At 40.5% G+C, this 24,472-nt stretch overlaps 1 protein-coding gene across 5 annotated transcripts in view; it reads left to right on the plus strand.

The window, feature by feature from the left end:
• Positions 1–24,472, plus strand: part of MYLK4 (myosin light chain kinase family member 4) — an 85,855-nt gene that overhangs the window by 43,838 nt on the left and 17,545 nt on the right. For 2 of the 5 annotated variants that reach the window (XM_054192210.1, XM_054192211.1), the window contains exons 1-4: positions 7,662–8,463; positions 20,501–20,564; positions 21,061–21,523; positions 22,361–22,440. In XM_054192210.1, coding sequence (XP_054048185.1) covers positions 7,804–8,463; positions 20,501–20,564; positions 21,061–21,523; positions 22,361–22,440 — 1,267 coding nt within the window. In that variant the 5' untranslated portion in view covers positions 7,662–7,803. Of the gene's footprint in view, positions 1–7,661; positions 8,464–20,500; positions 20,565–21,060; positions 21,524–22,360; positions 22,441–24,472 lie in introns of those variants that run through there. The other 3 variants (XM_054192213.1, XM_054192214.1, XM_054192212.1) reach the window with 2 other exon arrangements.

Genomic DNA, 24,472 nt, shown 5'->3' on the forward strand with positions numbered 1-24,472 from the left:
GCTTCAGCTGTTAAGCAGACAGATGCTGATTATGGTGGCTTTTCTATGTCCTGTGCAGATCTTATTCAACCAAGAATCCCATTAACAGTGGGACGCCATGTGTGAATGAGTTGTGCTTGATCTGGATAAATGCTGCACTGTGCAACTTGCAGTGGCTTACCTCTCCTGTGCAAATGCTTTTCCACATGAGAGAGATCTGTGGAGCTCCAGTGTACGAGGGGTACTACCCCCAGAACATGGGTAGTCTTGAAAGATCTAGGTATTTTCTACAGAGAGAGATACAGCTCAATTAACGTGGGTTTTTTTCTGCCAAGAGTGGTCAGTCATATGAATGCTTACAGAGAGGCTAAAAATTTGAAGGTCGTAGTATATTTTAAAGGCCATCTGCAGATTGATCACTGAACTGTAACCAGGATCTCCCTGCAGTTTGTTTCAGGGACTTGCTCTCGTGATTTATCACAAAGGTATCTCCAGGATACTTAGTTACCAGGGTCATTATAGTAAAGGAAGTCAGAATTCATAATTAATTAACAGGTCGTAGAATAGTTGTATGCAGAGTGCCCTGTGGAGCAGTAAATTCCCTAGTCCTACCTCATGAAGTTCAGTGCCAGACTTTTCTTGCTCTATGCTTCTGCCCTGTATAAAGCTGTTTCCTTTTCTGACCTTAAGCAGAGTTCCAGACTAATGTTTTGGGCAGACCCCAGGGGAACCATAAAGGTATATCACTTATGACACAGTATGTCGCTTAATCTTAGACATACAGTTATTTCAGCCCCCACAGTGAAAGAGTCCAACGTGACTGCTGATTGTAGAAATGTATCATTTTGGATGAATTCCCCAATCCATGTTGATGTATCTTTTTTGGGTGAGAGGGAGGAGGGTAGGGGGAAGAGAATGGTTTTCCTGTTCTACCAGCACAGACATCTGTGAACTTTCAGTAAACAGCATGACTTTCTGAATCTGGTTCATAGCTTTCATGCTTGCTTTATAATTTGTTTCAGAGCTGAGCAGCTGTAAGCTTATATTGTTTCTCGGGGAGCTGTTGTTGTGTACTAGAGAAAGAGCAGGCGTGCTTTAGCTCTCACTTGTGCACTACGTATACACTACTTTTTCTGCTTTGTGACTAGGATATGGCAATCCTTGAATACTTTAGATAGTGGCTCTGCTGTTCCCCAAAGTCTAAAGTTTTTTCTTCTTTGAGGCTTATTGAGATTTGAATCTTACTGAGATTTCTACAGAAATAGTCTTTAAATGATATAAAGGTGGTCTTCAAAACACTTATGATTAAAAGAGGTAGCCACCTTTTCTAAGGATGTCTACAGTTTATAACCACTATCACAATGGTGAAAAATACAAAGACATAATTTATCTGTAAAACACAATTCATGATTTAGGTATAACAGATATTGGAACTTCTCTGCTAGGTCCTACGGCCAGTCCAGCCACAAAATGTGCATCTCTATGGCCAATCAGAGAACAAAATCTGCATCTCCCTTGATCAAACTTTCAGAAAAAGATTATTTTTTTGCTAATTTGATACAGCATTAGAATGATGAATTTGAACTAGAATTTTGTAACAGTAGGCTAACAAATATTCCCTGCCTTTTCTTAGTTTATGAGTTTTCATTAAGAGGATGAATAAAGATCAACTGTAGGATAAAAGCTGAAGACAAGAAAGTGGTCAAGATTGCTGAAGAGAATTAATTTTTAAGGAAAGAAGAGGAACTTAGAAGTTCCAGATATATAGGGCAGGGATATATATGGCACAAAATAGATACTGAAACGAATGAAAATAAATAAAAAGTCAGCAGAAAAGTAAGAGTAATAGATAAGGATAACCTTACAAAGGTCTTAATTTAAGTAATTAAAATATCAAACAGTAGATAATAATTTTATTATCTGTGTTTCTGAAAAGTTGACTCCTGCTGTATGTTTGTGAATTGATGTTTTTCTTTTATCTGTCCTGAGATTTTATTTTAGGGATTTGAGAATTTTTTTACTAAAAGAGGAAATCAATATGTTCAAAGAGAAGCCAAATCTTACGTTGTTTTGGGAGATACAGCATAATATGTTGACTTGTACCATTTTAACAAAGGAATTTATAATAAGTCCATAGACACACACAGAGTATCTTCAATTTCTTTCCATATAGGAAGGCAAATTCTTCAGAAAATTATTAAAGAAAAATTTTCCCCTTTTTTTTCTCAATACGGATAGAAAATTGTAATATATTTTTGTGTGCAATATAATGATACTTGAGAGAATACTGAGGAGGAGATGCAACAATAAACTTCAAATACATAAAAGATATCTGCAAAGGAGAAGAGAATAAACTGTTCTTGCCATCTATGGATAGGACAAGAAGTCAACTTCAGTCGCACCAGTGGAAATTTAGATTATGCTTTAGGAAAATCCTCTAACAGATGAAAATTGTCAGCACCGCACCAGGTTGCTTAGAGAAGTTATGGAAGCTCCAGCACTGAGAGTTCTTAAGAATAAACTAAATGTATAAGACAAACTTTCATACAAGTTAAGAACTTTATTTGCTCCACGTTGTCTTTTAGCTGCATAAAGACAGCTGACTTTCCTCCAGATATTCCCACTACTTTAGTAATAAATATTCAGGAAGATTCAGTATGGATATAACTTGAAATACATCATGCCCTATCCACTCTCACCTAGATTGCATAAAATTTCTATAATGTACTTCTGAGTGAGGTTGTTTTATAATGTCTTCTGAGGTTGTTTTATAATGTCTTTTTCCCTGAAGGTCAAAGTCACAGTGGCCCAGTCTAAATTACCATTTGTAAATCAGAGCTAATTTTTCATGCTTACTCCCCCTGCCCTTCATATATACCCTATGCAAACCTGATCCTTGCCAGGACATAGGTACAGAAATGTCAGGAGAACATATGCTGCTTACAGGTATGAGTGAGCAATGGCTGGAATGTGGAGCGTGCGTCATACATGTGCTGCAAACTCAAGCATGGCAAGTGTCCCCATGTTATTTCTAGGGGAAAAACACCCCAACCCTCCACAGCAGTAAAATATTAAACTGGACTTGGGATTTTTGGAGCTATCTGGTCTAGAACAGCTTGAGATTGATAAACATGGTACTGTGATCTCCAGATAAGGTTCTGTGATAGCAGTCTTCCACGAAATAGAGCATATCCTGGTACAGGACTTAGTGCCCAAGAAAGTTGGAATAAGACTCTACAACTCCAACATTTCCACTTGTGCTCTTGTTTATAATGTTTGATGCCAGCAGCCATAAATTTACAAGGTGCTCTGTCTGGGCCTTTAATGGTTAGGAAATATGAAGAACTGAACTGAACTAAATTGAAAAGACTCAAGCTAAAAAAGTGGGGAGGAGGAGGAGGAAAACTTTTAATGTGGGTCCAGTGGAAGAAGATAAGGTAAGGCAGGGTAGTTAACATCTCAGCAGTATGATGAGAGGACCAAGAGCTGGTGAAGAGTGAGCGAGCAACTTATTTAAACAGAAAGCAGGCTTTCTTTGCGCTGATAACTTGTCACGTGAAATTAAAAAAAAAATAAATCAAGAGCAAGTATTACCTCTTTTCACTGATGAGAGATTGTTTGGATGTTTTGGGCTATGATGATTTTTTTAAAGGTGTTGTTTTTCTGTAGTACCTATGAGCCTGATATCCAAGTGCTGTGGAACTTGAGGTCCTCCTGTCCTTCACAGGCTTTGGGTCAAAGTGTGCTAAAAGCTTAATCTGGGCACCTCTGAACTGGAGGCTAGCTGTTCAGAAGCAGACAGCTAACAAAGCTGGGGTAGCAAACAGACTTGTCTGTGATAATTTCCTAATGCTAGCCAGCTTTCCGTATTTGTGTATGCAGAGAAAATAACCCTGACCACAGTTTGAGATCAGGAGAGAACACAAAAGGAAGACTTTACTTCTCTAGCCTGTCCAATCTTCACCTTTAGCCCCTTTATCTATATCTATACAAAGTATGAAGTTTTACCACATCTCTTACAGACTCATTGTATCATGTCTGCAGACATGTTAAAAACGTGAAGGTTGTAGTAGCAGCAACTTCTATCTTTTCCAAATTTTAGATGCCTCTATACTTTGAAAATTACACATACGGCTTTAAGGCCTTTTTCAACTGAACTTGAAATAAAAAAGAAATACGGGTTAATATTGTATGTAAAAGTCACCTAAAAGAATTCAACATCATCAGAGCAGCAATTGTATGGAAGAAATAAGACTCTTTTGGCAGATTATTAAATAGCATCCATTTTCACAGTTGATTAGCACTATATTATATAGTGCAGGTGCGTGCAAAAATTCCCAGGGTTTCATGTCAGCCTTTGGACCGATACTGTCACTGCCATGGTGCGGTGGCCTAGTGTTAATATTCTGAAATGTAATATTAGGCAATGTTAGGCATATAGGGAATTGTGTCATCTCTAAAACTAGTGGAATTGCTTTCTTTCTTACAGTATTTTGGTTGGTTGTGTTTCTTTGTTTTCCATTCATGAAGGGTAACCATTGCTGCAGCTCATGCCCTTAATCTCCAACAGAGATATTTTTTTGTATTTTTGGTGCTGGACAAATCCAATGTCCAGTCATCAGTAAAATTTATGAGATGAAAATTAGGAAGGTATTATGTGGGCTTATTTTGTGCGTTAACGATAGGTACAGTGGCTAAAAGATTCTTTCAGTGACAGGAAAAGTGCGTTCAGGTATTTGGTTATTAAAAATATCTCAAATTATTTACATATAATATTACCGAATTTCATAAAGTAGCTGTGGTAATAATCCACTGCACAAAGAAAAAAAGGTTCAGATACTTTAAATAATACTTTGACAGAAGACTTTCCCCTAAGTAATTAATTCTCACTGAACTCTTGAAAGGTATTTGAATATCTAAGATTATTTCCAGTTTACAGAGCAAGAGGCAGGGATCTCAGATTCCCAGCTGTGAAGAAGTTACTGGCAAGAGCTTTCTGAGCCCAGAAAGCTCTTGCTTTCATTTATTCCTCTTTTCTAGCCACTACACAGCAGTTTTCTCTTCCAGTTCAGCTTCAGACAGAACTGCTAACACATACTGATGAGTTTTTAATGAACCATTTTTATAGTTTTCTTTCTACATTTTAAAAGTGTCTGGCATTTTTGTATGTCATGGCATAATATTAAATCAATAGGACTTTACAGATGATACTTGATAATAGGATCTTACCTCACAGAGCTTAACATTTTTATTAGTGTTTATAGTATTGGTTTGAGGTATTTCACATAACATTTCCCTGGGCAACTGTTAGGAGAGATTTAAATGTTTAACACATGTGGCTGTGCACACTAATATAACACATGATTTTACCATTACTATCTGTATGTCCTTTTTTTTTTTTTTTAATCATTTCCTTGCTCATACAAAATAATGTTCCTTTTGGAGAGGATCCTTGTAGCTGACACGCTTTGCCTATGAAATCCCCCAAGTAGGAGTTCCTAGCTGGATGGGTGGCAAGGTCTAATAAATCTTTAACCTTTTTTTTTTTTTTTTTTTTTTTTTTGTGCAGAGGATGTAGGGGACAAAGGGGAAGCTCACCGTGAGCTCCTCCAGGGATGTTTAATCCAAGATGAATGGCTCTTCAAACCTGGCCATTTTACAGACATGCAAACACCTCTCCTGGAAGTTTGTGTCTAACAGGAGCTTCTGCAGATTGGAAGCTGTTAGGAGGGTTTAGTTTATGTTTCTAACAGAGATAAGCAGAAGAATGCAAAGGGATTCAAACGTATCTGCTCTCTGCTGGAACTGACATGATGTTCTTTACATCAGTATTCTTTTCTTTTTTAACTGCTGTCCTGTATATTATTTTTTCTGTGAAATAGGGATCACTAAACTCCTCATCTTTTTTTTTTTTCTTTTTTTTTTTTTAGCTATCCTGTTTCCTATTTTAAAATCATTTAACCTTCTCAGTCTGCTCAGTGAATATGCTATGCACAATAAAACATGGTGATCACCTCTTGGTAACGTCTGTTATCTAAAGAAGAGATAGAGGAGACTTCAATCCATGTCTTAGGGCCATACATGGACACAGTTCACCTTTCACTCACAGTAACATGCTGCTCTCAGAAGGTGACAAATGTACCTAGGAACTTTTTTCCTTTATTAACCTGTGTTAACTGGAGAACAAGCTCCTGAATTAGCTTATCAACACTGACTATGTGTTGTTTCATAAATGACTGTGGGAGAATGCCTTTGGAAACTTTTAAAACTTCAGTTGTGGTTGACTCTAAAAGACATCTTTGGCACCTAAAAGTAAAGACAGGACCTCTCATATTCTTCATTTAGTGAACAGATGCAATTTTGAAAGGCTATTTAGTGTGTTAGATATTTGGAACTTGCTGTGTGCTCTGCGTAATTATCACTCACGCTCCCCATTTAAAGGGTGGAGAAACTGAGGTTGGCAAAAGAAATAATTCCCCAGGAGCACAAAAGAAACTCTTGATCCTTTGAGTAGGGCAGCAGTCTGGCTGTTTTCCAACCAGCTGGCTGACTTTACATGTTTATTTCTATAAGAGGTACGGCACAAGTGCAGACTGACCTATGTGTGGTTAATCTATGACAGTCATTTGTCCAAGGTAGCCTTTTCTTTGTATTTCAGAGGCAGCCTTTCTCCATCAAGGTGATCCATACTGATTTGCTTCTTGCTCATGTGGAATATAGTTGACTTCAGATGAGTAGTTCTGGTTTTATTATTTCTTTTTAATTCTGTTTTTCATTTTCTAACCAACACGAAAAATGTTCAACAATTCAAACCTATGCCTAGGGGAATCCTGTTCCCAGTCATGAAGTTTCTTCTTTGTCCAATCTTGTCTTTCTGAAAGAAATGAAGGTCTTTTGCAAAAGCAAAACATAAACAAACTGTTTGAGTTATGAATGCTAATCACTGGTTTTGAGACGTTTACTGTCAGGCAAACAGAGCAAAGAATTGAGTCTCTCTATCAAACTTTGTCTTTTGGAATTTGCCTGAACAGATCATAGTAAAACATAAAAGCCTCTTCATTTGTGGCAAATTACTACAGTCTCGTTAAATACAGAAGTAAATTAAGGTACCGTCTATTGAGAGAACTGCTTGTGTATTAAAGAGCTAGCTAGGGGGTAGCTGAAATACAGGGTAGAGAAAGGGGTTCTGATTTTTTCAAATATCTGCATGTCCTCCTTTGTTTACTTTCTTTAATGTGTTTTCTTTTTAACAACTCTATTGACTTCCTGCCTGATGTAACAGGCTTTTCAAGCAGTAGAGGTTTTCATCTGAAAAACTCACCTTAAGACAGTAATTTCAAGCAGCCACATTTAAGGTCCCTGTAAGGACCTTTATTCTCTTCAGAGCAGGGATCACGTTACATACTAGACTTTTGAAAAGCAACAGCACCACTGCCAAACTACCCGTAGAGACTTCTCAGGTATCGCGTAGCCTTTTTGCTGTCAAATTCCATTGGAGTGCAAATAGTTCTAGTCCCTGCTAGGGCTGATGTCACTGAGCTGAGTGCATTTAGGATGCGCATCTCTATATTCACTTCATTTGTAAACAGATATATATATATATATATAAGAATGGATCAAAGGCGTTTTTGTCCCTAAATAATTTGGGTGCCTCTTTCCTCTGTTTTAGTCAAATATATGAGAGTAGTTTATAAAATTAGTTGAGCTGGAGTTGCCAAACTTGGCTGTATATCTGAGCAGTCTGGATAGGAAGCCTTTGCAACTGATATTGTCCTCAAGCAGCTGATCATCAGAGCATTTCCTTCCCCTGTCCATACCAGCAAAATGACCACATCCAGCAGGCAGAGCTCTTCAACGTCTATGGTCAACAACTTGGCCAAAATATTCGATCCAAACGCTTTGCAAAACCAAGGGCCTGATAATGGAATGGACCCCCCCCAAATTCTTCATGTTGCAAGCAGTGATGACAGCACATCTGAAAGCTTTAACATCACGGATATGAAGTTTGCCTCCCTTGAACAGAAAATGGATAAGCTGTTGACTCTGCAAGACAATGTCCTTAAGAAGCTTAACAGCATTTCCCAAGAAATCTGTTGCATTGAAAAAGACATTGAGATTGTAAAGGCAGAAAGATCTGGAACTGGACCAAGGATGGAAAGAAACAAAAATCTGAGAAGTAATGAAATGAAGAGGCTTTGCCTTAAAATGCAAAAATCACTTTCTGATATAAACAGGAATGCAGAGCGGCAGGTTAAAAGACTAGATGGACTGGAACAAAGTGTTTTTGGATTACAGAAGTTTGTAGGGCCTCTGGTTGAGAAGGTTAAAACATTAGTAATTCATAATTCAAGTGTAAAACACCATGGTCAAAAACGTAAACTTTGCAAGGCAGGTGATTATACAAAAGAAGCTGGACATCTTTTTAGGATGCACGTTTTCTCGGAGACAACAGCTGCTGCCCTGCTCAAGAAGAAAAGTGAGAAGGTGAGCCCAGGTTTGTGTTTCCTCTTGTCAGGAATCATTGCAAGCTACAGATATGTTCTGCTATACACGTAGCTTTTTCATTTCATTAACTTTTAAGAGAGAACACCAATATGCTCTAAAAATGAAAAGTATTAGAACAAACTGAGCAAGCTTCAGTGGAAAAGATATAGAAAATCTACTGAGAGATAAATACCTTTTTTTTTTTTTTTTAATTATTTCTTTATGGTTGTAAAACATAACTAGGGGTCACTGGCATTGACACAGACTTCAGGAGGCTTGGGTCCTGGCCATACATTTTACTATAATCTTCTCTGGGTTTATAATTATCGGTGGGAATCAAGTTGCAGCAGTCATGTTATATGGAGTGGGATCTAGAGCTTAGTGAAACTGGTAAAAATCTTTCTTGGGTCAGGGCATGTACATATATACGTCCTTTATTTCAAAAAACAACTTAAGTGTGCTGTTCCAATCTGGTATTTCTGCTGACATTGGGGGGGGGCGGGGGGGGGACGACTTCTAAACTGGGATCTGAGGTAGGGTTACCGTAACTGGAGCTGTGGCTTGTGTAAACTTCCTCGGGGCAAAAAATGCCTGTGTCACCGTAATGGGAGTTTCATCGTGTTCTTTACAGGTCAGATTAAAAGACCACAAAAATCTCTTGAAAGACTCCATTGATTATAGTAGGCTCTTGTAAGGTAGTTTAACTAGTCTTTGTTTGATAAAGAAGCCCAATAGAATTAGAAAATTAATGAATTTCTTCTGACAAAGTGTGTTGCTATTTAATTAACCTACAGTGAACCAAAAAGATTGCCTTTCATATTCTTTTCTGCTTTTCTTTTCCCCTCAAAAAAAGTCACATACAGGCTTTACTTTTTGATACATTTTAAGAGTAATTCTTGAGTTTGTTTTTCTAAAGTTTTTGAGCAGAAAAAACATCGTGTGAAGGTATTATTGGAAATTACATTCCTTGAAAAAAGAAGCACCCAATATTACTCAGACTGGTCTGGTCAGCAAACCAGGTGCTTTTCAGCTTGGTTACTCAGAGGCAGCCCCGCTTCTCAGGTAGACAAGTCATCATAGGAAACTATAAAAATAGCCGTCAGTGCTGAGTAGCAGCAGAGGAGCATCGTGTAAAGCTCTGTCAGCTGAACCGGCTGATTTGCCTCTATGTAAGGATATAAAATGTGCAGCCTTGTTTCCAGAGCATCATTAACTGAAGGGAAAAGTTGCTGCCCTGCCAAAGGACACCACCAACAAAAGTGGTTTTTACAGGCCCTTCTTGAATGCTAGATTGGACTCGTTTCAGAGTTTTAACAAAAGTGAAGTTTTCTTCTTTTATACCGTTACTTTGGTGGGAAAATGTTACTTATTTTGAGCATCTGAGTTTAGGGCTTCTTTTACTTTTCAAACCATCAGTGAAAACATCTGTTGTAAAAGCCTCATCATAGTGAGACCCGCAGGTCATCTCTGCGATGCTGCGATCACTGCAGTTTGTGGCAGAGCTCTACTTGTCTCGGTGAAATTACATATTCATCTAAACTATTTATAAATATTAACTGAATCAGGCCTGGGATGTTAATGAACTGGCAGCTCCTGAAGGCCCGAGTAGGTGCAAGGGTCTCTGCGCTAGAAATGCAGGGTAAGAGAAAGGAGGGGACTGCACGGGCTTTGTTGGTGAGTTTATGGGAGCCAGTGGGTGTAGTGGAAGGGGCAGGTCAGAGGAGGAGGTCGTACCCTCGACAGGCCAGAGGGGAGCCATGGTAGCAGCAACAAAGGTGCCCAGTGAAGAGTTCAGAGGTATGAAGGGCCTGGAAGAGAAAGGTAGAGGGCTTGAAGGTGATGGAAACAGAGGCAGCCTACTGACAAAGACCCAAAGAGGGGAAGACTGAGTGGAGTCTGTCTTTTTGCAACAGCAGCTCCATTTGTAAAACCCTCACTGAGTCATTTTTGTTCAGGCAGACTCTCGGCAATGTTGAGTGGACTTAGTAGGAGCTTGTGTAGCAGGAGGGCTTAGGGAAAGCAGCACAAGCATATCTGGAATCACGCTGGTGATATTACTTTGTTAATATTTTGTTTGTTTTATGAGATAGCATACATATGTTAGCTTGTCATTACCTTCCTCTCTGTGCTTCTGATTTATTAGTAAAGCACCATCATAAAATTATCAAGCTATCCTGTGAACAACAGCTGGCTTTAGTAAACACTTAGTCATCTTGGGTTTAAGTAAAAACAGACTTGAATTCAGTCCTGCATTAAGAATAATAGCACATGGTATGATATCCTTCAGCAGAGGCCGCTGAGCTTGGCTGTCAGTTTAGTAGGAGCCAGTATTTACCAGTATTCAGAGCAGACTCTCTTCTGCCTGAGGGGGTAGGAACAGCATCTCTGAGCAAATTAGTGAAAAGACTGGTCCATGAGACACTGTGAAGTTGGTTGCATGGGCCTCTGCCTGTCATGTTCAAACTGGATTTACAAGTGAGGTTTTAAATTGTTGAGATAAAAGCAAAGGAATAGAGAAATAGGGGATGTCGTCCTTGCAGTTTTACACCTGAAATGTACTACTGGTACCTGGTGGCATAACAATGAACAAACCTACCTGCTTATGCAGAAATCAATCATTGCTTCTTTAAACACAGTCCTTATCACTGGCTCTAGTCCCCACTTGATGACAATTTTGAACAATGCTGATGCTGCAGAAGTGCTGGCTGCCAGGCAGTCCTAGGTGAACTTTATATGGCAACACTGAGCAACCATGCAATCACTTTAGACATAGACAGTCCTATTCTGTTTCCTTATGGCTGTGAGCAAGGTGATCCATTCACTACAATGTGGTCACATTCAGCTAATTTGGAAGGACAGTAACCGCCTTTGTGCACTGCTGGAGATGGTCAGGTATTTTTGGATTATGTCCCTGTTTATCATTCACCCTGCCCTAGCTATGAGCAAATGCTGCCTCTTAGTTCTAAGGGCTGAGCTGTCTAACAACAAATACTTGTCTGTCCCCAGCCTCATTCTGCAAAATAATCTGATCATTCTTAGTTGCTAGTAGGTGGTGCAATAGGTGGCCATGGATGCATCTGAATATGTGTTTACATAGTGCTTAATCACCTGCCTTACCATTCTTCCCTCTTTAGAGAGAATCATAAAATGTGTTGGGTTGGAAGGGACCTCTAAAGGTCATCTAGTCCAACCCCCCTGCAGAAAGCAGGGACATCTTCAACTAGATCAGGTTGCTCAGGGCCTCATCCAGCCTGGCCTTGAATGTCTCCAGGGATGGGGCCTCCACCACCTCTCTGGGCAACCTGTTCCAGTGTCTCACCACCCTCATTGTAAAGAACTTCTTCCTAATGTCTAATCTAAACCTACCCTGCTCTAGTTTAAAACCATTGCCCCTCGTCCTGTCGCTGCATGCCCTTGCAAACAGCCCCTCCCCAGCTTTCCTGTAGGCCCCCTTCAGGTACTGGAAGGCTGCTATAAGGTCTCCCCAGAGCCTTCTCTTCTCCAGGCTGAACAACCCCAACTCTCTCAGCCTGTCTTCATAGGAGATATGCTCCAGCCCTTCATTGTGGCTTTCCTCTGGACCTGTTCCAACAGGTCCATGTCCTTCTTGTGCTGAGGGCACAAGAGGTGCTGCTCTTTCCTTTATTAATTGTAGGATTGTTTTTTAATTTTTCCTAACTAGCTCACTTTACAGACCTGGATTAAGTAGAGAGCAGTGGAAAAGACAGAACAATGAGGACAGAAGTGGGGGACTGGGAGAGAGGTACAGGGGGGATGATAAGCAGCTGGGCGTGTAATCTCTCTTCCGTCTTTAGCAGCAGCTGGAACAGTTTCCAGATCATAGGCTCCACAGGGACTTTTTGTGCTCTGCAAAATACAGGGATCCTTCTCCTGTGAAGCAAAATTTCTGCTTTCCTGCCTTTTACTGCCATCCTGAAATACCTCCACTGCCTCATACAGGAGGTTAGTTTATTTCTGTTTTGGGTTGGAGTTATAATATTGTGTAGCCTGCAGACACTTCATGCTTTGTCAGTGCTGCCAAATGTCTCCCAGCCATTTTCCACCGAGTGCAGCGTGACCCTATCACCACATGGCTGAGAGGAGTAGCATGTATTACTTGTCGTTTTAAGTTATTTTCTCACTACTAGCGCCAAGGGAAATCAGCAGTTCTACAGTAAGGGTCTTTAAAAGTCTTGAGGTTTTCCTCAAATTCACCTTTTTAAGTAGTCCGTGATAATCCTGTTGCGAAATGACTCTGTAACTCCATTTTCAGTCTTATTCCTTCCACTTACAAAGAAAGGGAGTAAAATAATACTTCACTTATTTCCTCCAAATTAAACAGTTTAGAGATTCTATACTATTAACCTGCGAATACTCACCTGGAGAGTCAGAAAATCCCTTTTGTTGCCATCGTAAAGCGGTGTTGAACTTTCTGCAGTTGCCTGCAGGTTGCTGTAACTTCAGTCTCTTGCCATTTTTGCAGGCTTTGCCATAGGACTAATAACTTGTGAGCAGTTTGAGGCTGTTTCCCGCACTAAAAACACCCCAACAGTGGGAGCTGTACTTTCTGTTCGAACCCTCTGTCCCTCCCATGCAGGTATCATGCTGCAATCACAACTTACTGGCTGTGTTACTAGGAGTCTGCAATGAAACTGCGGTTTGCTACACTGTGTTTTAAGATCCATTCAGCCTCAGTCTATAACCGTTCTTCTGAGTCCTTCATTTCGCCTACAAATACTAACGGGTCTCTTATGTATTATTTAAATTCTCTCCAGATTGGCCATGTTCTGTGAATTTTTCATATTCCAGTCAAGTAGGCAGGAATTGTTTCATTTTCTTTTTTTCATCTGTCTGCAAGAGTTTCTTCTATCCTTGGTGTTTTTGAGGGTAGAATCTCAGCAGATGGGTTGTCTGCTGCTTGGGCAGTGCAGCTAGTCAGTGCCTTCATACGCTGTTATACTTGGGAATGCCCTTCTTCCCCTCAAGACTGATGCCTTTACCTAAATATGTTCTTGGTAGAGGTATTCAAGTTTTTGAGTGAGCTATAATGTATTAGAATTATAATTCTCTCTCTGTCTATAAAACCAATATGTTTTCTCTAGGAAAGATATTTTCATCTTATTTTGCCCTATTTTCTCCCTTACTGACAGCCATAGGAGGTGTTTCATGGCCTTCCAATTCAGAATGCTGTTTAATTTTGTTTTCATTTAGCCTCTGAAGTTGCTGTCTGCTCTGCAGTCCCTGGGTAGGATCCTGCCCTGGGCACTGTTGTTGTGGTTTTGCTCTCTCTACAACTCTGAGGAACGTGTGGAATCAAAGCAGGGATAGCTGATTTCTAAATACCTGCACGCCACCTCAGATGGCTTATGGGCATGACATTAATGCCTGTGTGTTACAGCGACTAGGAATCCATTAGGAATCCATTACAATTCCTTTGCAAAACTAGAGAGACCTCATGATGAAGATGAAAAGATAACTGGTAAGTGCAGGAGAGCAAGACAAAGCAGGTCATCAGAGGGCAGTCCTTTAAAAGCAGAAGGTTCCTTGAAATGGTGAGACAGTGGTAGGAAGGATTTGCTCGGGCAAGAGGTCTTTGTCTACTCCAGTCATCTAAAATCCACCTTCTGTCATCAGAAATGGTAGCCATGTAGTCAGTTTTCGGGTGAGGACTCCTCTCAGCCCTGATCAGAAGTTGGATACCTCTGCCAGTAGAAAGGGTACCATGCTTGAGTGCCTGCTCTGCTAGGAGAGTGCCATTGCAGCTAAATGCAGGGTCTCCACCACACTGGCTTTTGATGACAAGGGTAGCCACTCTGGAACATGATTAATTTGGTGCCATCCTGGCAGCACCCTGGGTTTTGCGCACATGTGCATCAGTGAAGAGGAGTGGTGATGGGTGGCTGGGCAGCAGCCCCAGCAGAGCCTGTGAAGAGTCCCACCACATTCTGTTTGCTGGGTGCTGCCTGCATGGTGAGGTGCCACGGGAGAAGGTCTGTCTTTAAAGGGGAAATAAAGACATTCGAAGTCCTTCCCCTCCGCCCAATCCCCCTTTTTGTTAAGTGAAGGGCGTTATTAGGAAACCTGCGTTTCTGGACTCCAATTCAAAGTGAGTCATCAAAGCTGTAGGGGACGGTTTCTGAAATTCGTAACCCTTTGGAAGTCTCCCAAAATGTTGATTTCCCAAAAGCAACTGAGGAAGGGTGGTTCAAGAATTCTGAAGATATTTGCCTTTCATATTATTGCATGCTTAGCTCAGATACATTACGAAAGCGGAGGAATACTCTCTTAGCAATGAGGCTACTTAACTGATATTGCAGCAAAAATTAGCCGGAGTAGTTTGACAGATGGGTGGATTATGCCTGCAGTTAAAAAAAAAATCTGCCACTAATTTGGCTTCAAATTGGATTTTTTTCCTCCTGTCTCACACTGTGTCAATAGCGGAGCCCACTTTAGAGGACAAGCCATTTTACAGAATCACGGAATTGTTCAGGTTGGAAGGGATCTTAAAGAACATCGAATTCCAACCCCCCTGCCCTGGGCAGGGACACATCCCACTAGACCAGGCTGCTCAAAGCCTCATCCAGCCTGGCCTTGAACTCTTCCAGGGATGGGGCATCCACAACTTCCCAGGGCGACCTGTTCCAGTGCCTTACCACCCTCACAGTAAAGAGTTTCTTCCTGATATCCAATCTAAATCTACCCTCTTTCAGTTTGAGGCTGTTACCCTGTGTCATATCATTACACTCCCTGATAAAAGAGTCCCTCCCCATCCTTCCTGTAGGGCCCCCTTTAGGTACTGGAAGGCCGCTATAAGGTCTCCCTGGAGCCTTCTCTTCTCCAGGCTGAACAACCCCAACTCTCTCAGCCTGTCCTCATAGCAGAGGTGCTCCAGCCCTCTGATCATCTTCATGGCCCTCCTCTGGACCTGCTCCAACAGGTCCATGTCCTTCTTGTGCTGAGGATCCAGAGCTGGACACAGTACTCCAGGAGGGGTCTCACCAGAGCAGAGGGGCAGAATCACCTCCCTTGACCTGCTGGCCCCACTTCTTTTGATGCAGCCCAGGATGTATTTCTTTTTTTAGTGGTAATGGTGAAAATTATGGAGAAGAGCACCTAGAAAATTTTGGGGTTATGGCACAGGTGCATATGAAGGACATGGGACCTTGTCAGTCATCACACATGTGAGGGCATTGAGCAGTATAGAGAAGAGGTAGATATGAGGCTGTCCAATATGTTGGTAAGACAAGCAGCCAGAGTCTCCAGTGGTTGTGCTTGCCTGATGTTGTTTTGCTGCTGCCCTGATTTGTTCAGGTGAGAAACCCAAAAGTGATAGTAACAGGGTTATTTGATTTCCCAGATGCAGTGTGTGAAAGCCAGGTAATGCTGAATGCTCTGGTCTTAGGAGGTGGATTGATTGCCTCAGATTTGCTGGTCATTATTACAGGCCTCTGTGTATTCCAGGGACATTAAAATTATATCAATCAAATTGGAGTTAAAACATCTACCTCCAAAGCTGCTCTTAACACCTGATGATGACTGTTAAATGACAGTGACTAGACCTCAAGGCAAAAGGAAGGATGCTTAAAAGCAACCTGTTAATGTTAGTGCAATATGCTGTGTCTTCGCCATAGCAGATGGCACGTTCAAGGCCATGAGCTCTGTCAGGAGCCTGGTTGCATGAAAGCCTCTTCTACTCTTCACTGTAAGACTCCTGTTTTGAGAAGAATGGCCTGGCAGGAGGAAGCATCCATTTGAAACAGGACAGCCACCGCTTCTCCAGTGCAGCGGGTGGGAAGTTGGAAAACTGAAGTGGGGAATGGACAAGGCTTTGGCTTCGCTGATCTTCAGCTTCTCGCATAGGATGGTGTTATTCCAAGGGATTTTTCAGTATTTAGTATGTGCCTTCATGCAGAGGTTGTTACCTCATTATCGATGTATTTTCAAGGCAGCAGGTCACATAGAAATTCTCTTGTATTTCCTAGTGGAGGAATCATGATTCTTATGGCTCGGGTTATTTTTGTGTGGGATTAAAAGGTACTTGTGAATTGAGTTTGGTTTATACAGAAGACTGATTTCCCTATCTAGTTCAAGGAGCTTTATACAGATTGTGGAAGAGTCAAAATCTTTGGCTGAAGGTGCCAGCAGTTTGTGTAGTGTAGCAAAAAATAATGACATGGAAGCAGATGTACCACCTACCAGTAAAAGCAGAATTGCCATGTGTACGTTTTATATCGTTTATAAGTTTGTATCAGAAATATGTTCACTGACTATTTTACATTGCTGGGGGGAAAAAAAAAGGTGTGTATTGAAGAGGAACACAAAAGGGAAGGAGGGAATGGACTCCAGCTTTGGGCAATAGCACAGGAGGCATCACCATGCATGCTGTTGCCCCAGGATCTCTGTCGCGTGTGATGCATTCTCCCGGGTACTGATGTGGGGATACTGGGAGCGTCCACAGTAGTGTGCTCAGGTGGCAAAGCCCATGGCTGATCTCTGTCTGTTAGTGAGATGGATTCATCACAAAGCCCTTAACTTAAGCCCTTAAAACTTAATCATATTGATAAATGGATGGAACAAAACCACGATATCTTGCTGTAATAAAGCTCTGACAAGTATCTAAAGAACACGAGAAAGAAACACCGAGTAAGAAATGTGGTTTAGGCACATGCAAAGTTTTGTGTCTCGGTATCTGCTGATTGAAGTTGAGAATAGTGTCTTGACATCAAATGAAATGTGACAGGGTGATAAAGGACCTTTAACTAAAAGGTTGGGGCTGCTTCATGAGGCCATTCATTACAAAAATTTTTGCAGTAGGAAAAAAAAGTCAAAGAGTTTTATTAGGTGAATAAAAAGAATTTGAAAGTTAGCTAAGAAAACATTCCAAGGGTAGGACTGCTGCAGTATAAAGAAGGAATTTAACTAAGTACAGCTCATTAAAAAGGAGTCAGATGTCTATAAAAAACATTAATTTCTCACTGCATTTGAAATTTCTGTTAAAATATGTAATATTTATATATATAATTGCTCATTTTCTGCAGATTTCTAAAGTAATTTTAAATAATTTCTGAAGGTGTTTTTTTTCCATTGGTCTATACTGAAGTTTCAGTCTCTGGAGTATCTCCTGTTATTCTGTTATCAAGTGGGCTTTTATTCTTTCTCTATTACTTAGAGTCTATCAATACTCTGTATGAAAGAATACATTTAAGTCTGGAAAATGTTTTTTTAAAGACACAATACCAACTTGTGTAGGTAGATGCCTTTTTGCTTTGGTATATTTTGCAGGGTCACGATGCAACTTTTTGTATTTAACCTTTTGTGGAATTAAAATGAAAACTTCATTGAAAGCTTTTGGCTTGTATGAGTCAGGAAAATGACTGTACTCCCATTAACCTCATTGTGCATATTCAAGTCCTTAAAGAAAGGGTAAAAACAAGGTGGAGACATAATTTCTAGTATGAAATATTATTCTTGTAATTTTAGAAACTACAGACTGGAAAAAGTCACATGTCACCAAAGTTCAGGAAGAATAATACATAAATTAATAAATAAAATCCCATTAGGAATCAAGTTAAACAGACCCTTAAGAAAGCACTGCTAAGAGACTGAAGGAAGAGGAATGTTATGAAGAGTACTTGAGTGGGATGGATGTCATTAACAAACCACCACACCATTTGGACAAGATTTTCAGAAGAGCGTGATTGCCTTGGGTACTCACAACCTGTGGGCTCTCGGAGCAGCTGGCTCGACCGCCTGGGGTCGGACATTGCGGGGGCGTGTACCCCCAACAAACTACAGGGAGGTCTTCGTGCCTCCCGTGGCATGCAGCCGGCCAGGAGGGATGTGGCTACTACAGTCAGCTCCAGAGAACCTGTTGCAATCCCACCCTTTACAGGGAAGAAATCACGAGCAAAAGTTTGTGTTTTTATTTGACAGGTCAAAAATTGATAAGTTGAAGTCACATATTTCTAAAAATAGCAAAACCTGGAGAAAATGGGGATGCTCATGTATAGATGACTCATGTGTCTACAAATAGTCCAATATCAAGTCCTTATATTTGGATTTCTTATTCTAGTGCACTACTGACCCTATATTTGTTGCAAATAGCTGCATTTATTGATTCCGAAGGATACCAGTAAATGTTTCATTTCTATTTTCTTTTTTTTTTTCATTTAAATTAGTACAAGCTCCTCATCTGCTGTTAAAATGTAAGAGATCAGAAATGATGCTTGAATAAACATTGTAGTAATTTATGTAACACCCTGGCAGTTTCAGATATTTAGCATCGTCCAGTGTTCCACCAGATTTTCAAAAGCTGGCTTCTGTATTTCACACCTGCAAACTACAGCAATATTTAGTAGGAAGCACTGTGTGCCTGCAATTAATTCTGAATGCAGAAGTGAAATCTGGCCCCATGCATCAAAGAGCTTGGAGGCCGTTTCTCTGCTTATTTGCTCAGCTGACTGTATTTGATCAGAGCTGGTGTCCTCAGCTGTATGGTGAGGTTGACATACTTACAGGAATCCGATTGCATTACTAATTGCAGAATGAATAAGTCTAAGGCTTTTCCCTACTTCTTTTAGTGCTTTTCACCATTAAAAAAAACCAGAATAAGCATTGGTTGATGCCCTGTGATTCATCTGGAATCGTGACATTTATATTTAAGTTCTGTGTGAACAAGGCTCCAATTTATATTTCAAGGGTACTTATCTACTTGTATTTAGCCCTTTTCCATTTTGTGGCCTGCAACTTCCTGGGACCAACTGCGTCCCAGAAAAGTTGTCAGTCTCAGTTCTTTTGCTCATATTACAGTTGCTTCATCCCTTGCAGATCAAGATTTTCTGAACAAGTCCTCCTGAAATCCTTTCATGCAGTTTCATCCCATTTTTCTCAACTATTTTTGTTTCTCTCCTTTCCCTTGAACCCTGTTTATAGCGGATACGCGTTGCTTTAAGTTCATGCCTATTTTCTATAAAGCCTAATGAAATTAAAACAAAAAAAAAAAAAAGCATAAAAAATGCAGAGGGCTTACCAGAACAAATGTTTAGTAATAGAATTGATTCACGCTCAGAGTACAATATGAGTAAGCCGTGGGACTGCTTGCATGATTAAGACACTCAAAATTAAGTGCCTGGCCCTGTATATTTTGTTGAAATATGTATCACACTGCTTCAAGATCAAAGACCAAATATTTGGAGATATCTGCATTTTTCACACCCTGTGGATCTATTAGTAATAATGATAGCGCCAGTTTCATAGCACTGTGAGAGGAAGACGGCAGGTGGAAAAGGAGAACCGAGTAACAGCAGACACCATGGTTTACTGTGGTCACCATCCTACTACGGTCTAGGAGTGGCCAATGAAAAAACACACTGAGCAAATGGCACAGGAATATGGGTAAATAGCCGTAAAGCTCACAGTAATAGCAGAATTTTTATGAGGAGCTAGCTTGGTAAAAAGCACCTCTAGATGTCACTGCAACATTGTAAAATGTAGATAAAAGAAAGCTACCAAGCTGACATTATGGTTTATACGCTCTGATTCCTGGTAACTGTTTTGGTCAGCCTGTAATAAATTATTGGATCATTAAAAACGCTGTTACCAGATGTTGATTAATAGCAAAAACTTTTTGAAATATGTCAGTAAGACTGTTACTGAACATTTTACTAGAATATTAAATATTACTAGCTTTGGTTTAACTAACCTAGTTTTTAACAGCAAAAGCTAGTGCAGAGCAACAGCTCATTTCTGGATGTTTTTTTCTTTCGGTCCCCGAGGCTCCATCCTGGTCTTTTCTGGGCTGTATTTATGCCAACACTGATGTTGATTACAACTGAGATAATTTCTTTTGCTGTACAGTGGTACCAATCTGATCAGCTCGGTAGTGATTAAAACAAGGACCATAATTTATAGGAAAAGCGTGAGTTAGAGCACGGAGTACTTGCATTTGACCAAGAAAAATCAGGCTGCAATTTCATGAGGAACAATGCAATGTGAACGCTGTATACACTGACTAATAAATCAATTGCCTTCTCCACAGCTCATCAAAGAAAAGTTACATTTGAATGAGACGGGAACAAAAGAGAAGCCACCAGATTCAACAGGTTAGAATATTTTTTTCTGATTGGTTTCTTTTTCCTAAGGGTATAACTGCACAGAAATAGCCACGACTCTCCTGAGCAGCTCCAGTCAAGTTGGTTCGGTTACATGTGTACTCATCGGCATAAGTGAGAATTGTCCAAGCAACGTCAACCTACTTATCACATGCCTGTGCACATGATGGCAAACTGCACAAAAAAGTGCTGTGCATGAGGGGTTTATTAACCTTGACTTGGCTTGGTCAATAAATTTGAGTGAGAAAAATGTTTTCCAATGCTGTGTCTGAAAGGAAGAGTTTGTGACCCATGATATCCCAGTTTTAAAGGAGGAGTCTGTTCTTGCCTTGGAGACATTTACTCTTACCTTGAAAGTGGGAGAGGAAACCAAGTGCTTAGTTCAAAACACAACAGAAGTTATGCTAAGTGTGCAAGCCTCCTTTAATATTGTTACTAACTATCAGAGAATTACTGACATATTCCTTAGTAACCTATTTACTTACAGAGGGGGCCATCCAGAAGAGCCAGTCGTGCTCTCAGGAAGAAGAAGTTGATAAGCTCAACAAGGAAAATGCTGACACAGAAAGCTCTGTTCTGCTTCAAATGGATCCTCCCAAATTTCATACTGAAGGGTCAGAGAAGAAAGGAGAAAGTTTGGCTTTTGAAAGCTGCTGCAAATACAGGAGAAGCTCTGTTCAGAAATCCTTCACTACAGAAAAGCAGGAAGAAGATGCTGTTGGTGATGCTTGTCAAAGGATAGCTGGTCGGGAGATAGAGAGTGAGTCCCCAGGAGATGGGGAGAGGAAGGAGGAACAGCAGGTGTCTGGAGATGAAAGACAAGAAAAGAGGGAGAATGAAGGGGAGGGAAATGCTGATAAGAGTGAAAAAGAAGTTGAGGAACCACCAGCTCCTTTCCAAAATGAAGGTGAGGCAGGACAAAGCCACGATGAAGAGGCACCAGAGGGAAGGTAAGGTCTGAAGCTCAGACTGCACATTCGTGAGAGACTCAAGCTTTAGGAAAAGGTGTAGTTCAAGTTTCAAGTCAAAGTGGCTGGTTAATACAAATATTGGTGAAAATCCAGCCCAATACAAAAGTGTAAAATGAGTTTATCTCTCTGACCTGAGCTCTAAGCTGAAATTATACCCTTAAAAAAGACGGGCAAACAATCTACCATACATGGTACTAGCAGTGTGCTTTGGTTGTTTGCTTGGTAAATAGGTTAGGAACATGGGAATTATGTTAGGCTATTATTCATCTCTGAGGAGAACTTCCCCATTGTTATGTTTATATACTGCAGCATCATACAACCTATGAGCAAAGTAAGGTTAGATTAGGCCATGTACCAATTAGGAATTAAGTTACTGCAAAATGTAATAACTTAAGTGATAACATAAAACTGTGAAACTTTGCCCAGGCAATTAAACTGATAAATTTGTTTACTGTAATTCTTTCTTTGCTGCATTGATATATAGCCCTTCGGGATAAACCAGTTTAAGCTCTCAGGAACAGAGTGAAATCCCAATGCTCTGCCATTGCTTTAAAGGTGAGATTGATAGCCAAATGTTAAATTTAGAAGAACTCAGGCAAGGATTTCAGTCATGGAGAAACATTTTGCTGTCACGATTAACTTAGAGGTCGTTTTTATTTCTCAAAGTGAATATTAAAACAGTTTATTTTACACCATGAAGCCAAATAACCTAATGTTATTTGAATGCAATATATTTGTAGGCATTTTTCACCTGTGTTTCTAAATTTGCTCTGCTTTAAGTGTACTCTGCTCTAATTCCATGTTTTGTCCTTGCAGGTGTAAAGGCTGCGAAAAAGGTACAGGAAATTATAGTTCAGTCACTGAGCAGACCTGCCAACTTGAGCATAGTGGTAGCAGTAAGCATCGAGTGAATGACGAAGGCCTAATCAAAGATGACAATAAAAAGAGCAGGCTAGATGCAGAAAGTGCTGATGGCATACATAAAACTGAAAAAAGCTCTTACAGGAAGTATTCCTAAAGGCAAAGCATTTGATTCCACTGGTATTACAATGACGATCAGAAAGAGAAATGTACAGAAGAGAATAATTTCATTATTGTAATTAGTAGGGGGAAAAGGTGTGCATGGTAGCTGTGATGGGAAGCAGTTGTTCATGGGCCACATCCATTCCAGCTGATGAGAAATAATACGGTTCTGTTTGCTTCCATCTTAGAGGCTTCTGTTCTGGCAGAAATTAGTCACAACTAATTTGCTTCTGCCACAACTGCTCCACTAATACTATCCTCTTTCCCTCTTGTTTTAACAACAGAGCTAAAACTCCTAAGTATAGAGTGATGGGAGAAATTATATCATGTGTGGCAAAATTGGTTGACCTGTGGAAGTGCTGAGAACATGTGTTAAGACAGGATCTGCAATGCTCTGGATGTAGTTTGCAAAACCAGCTTGCTCATATTCATACCATTGCAATCTGAAGTGAGAACAACTGCAGCCCATAAAATAAATATGGATTTTTGTGTGGAAGCCTCACTGATGCTGTTGAACAGTCAGATAAATGCTGCTGAGGCACCGAACTCTGAAGCAGTGCTCACTGGGGTGAAGCAGAGATTTCTCATATTAGACCTCCAGCTTGAGAATTTCAGTGCCTATCCATCCCTGTATATCAAGTGATGGCATGTGAGAGGATGGCCTGAAGGATTTGAAGATATATGTGTGTGCGTGTGCATGCATAGGACTCAGTATGAATTTATTTGCATTGGGAATGGGGGGAGAGTGGAAAAGGAAAACATTTATTAAATGTTTGTGCTAGGCTCTTGTAGCAAGAAACAGGAGGTAGTGTACTAAAACTTTAAATTCCATAACCTGTCCTGAGCTCTGGCAGATTGTTGGGGATGACATTATGGTTAGAGTGTCTCTCTTGGAGCATCTTTGATCTGCAATGGGAGGTCATTCTTGAATAGGGAGAAATCCCCTCTGGTGTGCAGGAAAAGAAAAATAGAGGGTCTGTCACTGGGAAAATCTTGAAGGCTAAAACTGTAGCATAGTTTTAAAGAGGCACTCAAGTCTCTTTAAAAGAACCCTTCTTGCTCAAAGTTTGGTAACATTTGGGAGCTGAACTTTCAGAAAGACATTTTCTTCTGTCACATACATGCTGGCGCCCCTGGAGTTTGTGTTGTTAGAGTCAAATTCTGCCTTTAGGATAGAGGTTTTCTTGGTATTTTGTAGGTTGTGGTAACATACAAAGGCCCATACTTAAGGACGTGCAATTCAAATGCTGCAGAATCCCAAGTAGGTGGCAAACTTCCAGAAGCCCCAGCTTTTCACAATTCCTTGACCATGAACTAACTTCCTGACCATGTAAGTTATTAACACTGTCAAAAAAAATCTAGGTACACAGCTGGTGTCCTGGAAAAATGGACATTTGCTGTGAATAAGGACAATCTACTGCTACATTAATGACCAAAGTGTTCCTGCCAGCTACATGCTGTCATGGGGTTTTTTTGTTTGTGTTTTTAATCATTTTCACTGGATTAATGAACGGTTTTAAAATTGCTCAACAAGCCTCACACAAAAGGGAGCCGGCATTCCAAACCAGAGAGCTCATGTTGAAACGCTGGGGCTCTAGGCCTCCCAACCAGTTGACGAAGTATTTGTCACCTTGGTCAGCCAAAGGTCACTCTCGGGAATATCAATCAAATGAAAAACAACGTGGGTATGAAATGGAAGTCGCAACACCCTGCGAAAAATCCAAAGAGAAATTAGGCATGCAGGGCTGGTTTCCAGCAGGGATTTTGACATCAGGATGGCAGAATGGTCCAGCATGCGGAGGTCTGGGCAATAATATCAGAGAGCTGCATTTGTACTGAATCTCCATAGCTGCTGCAGTGTGATGTTGGGAACCCATCCCTTCTCTGTGCCCCTCTTTACCTCCT

Source organism: Rissa tridactyla, chromosome 2 (assembly GCF_028500815.1).
Source record: "Rissa tridactyla isolate bRisTri1 chromosome 2, bRisTri1.patW.cur.20221130, whole genome shotgun sequence".
NCBI classification, from domain to species: Eukaryota; Metazoa; Chordata; class Aves; order Charadriiformes; family Laridae; genus Rissa; species Rissa tridactyla.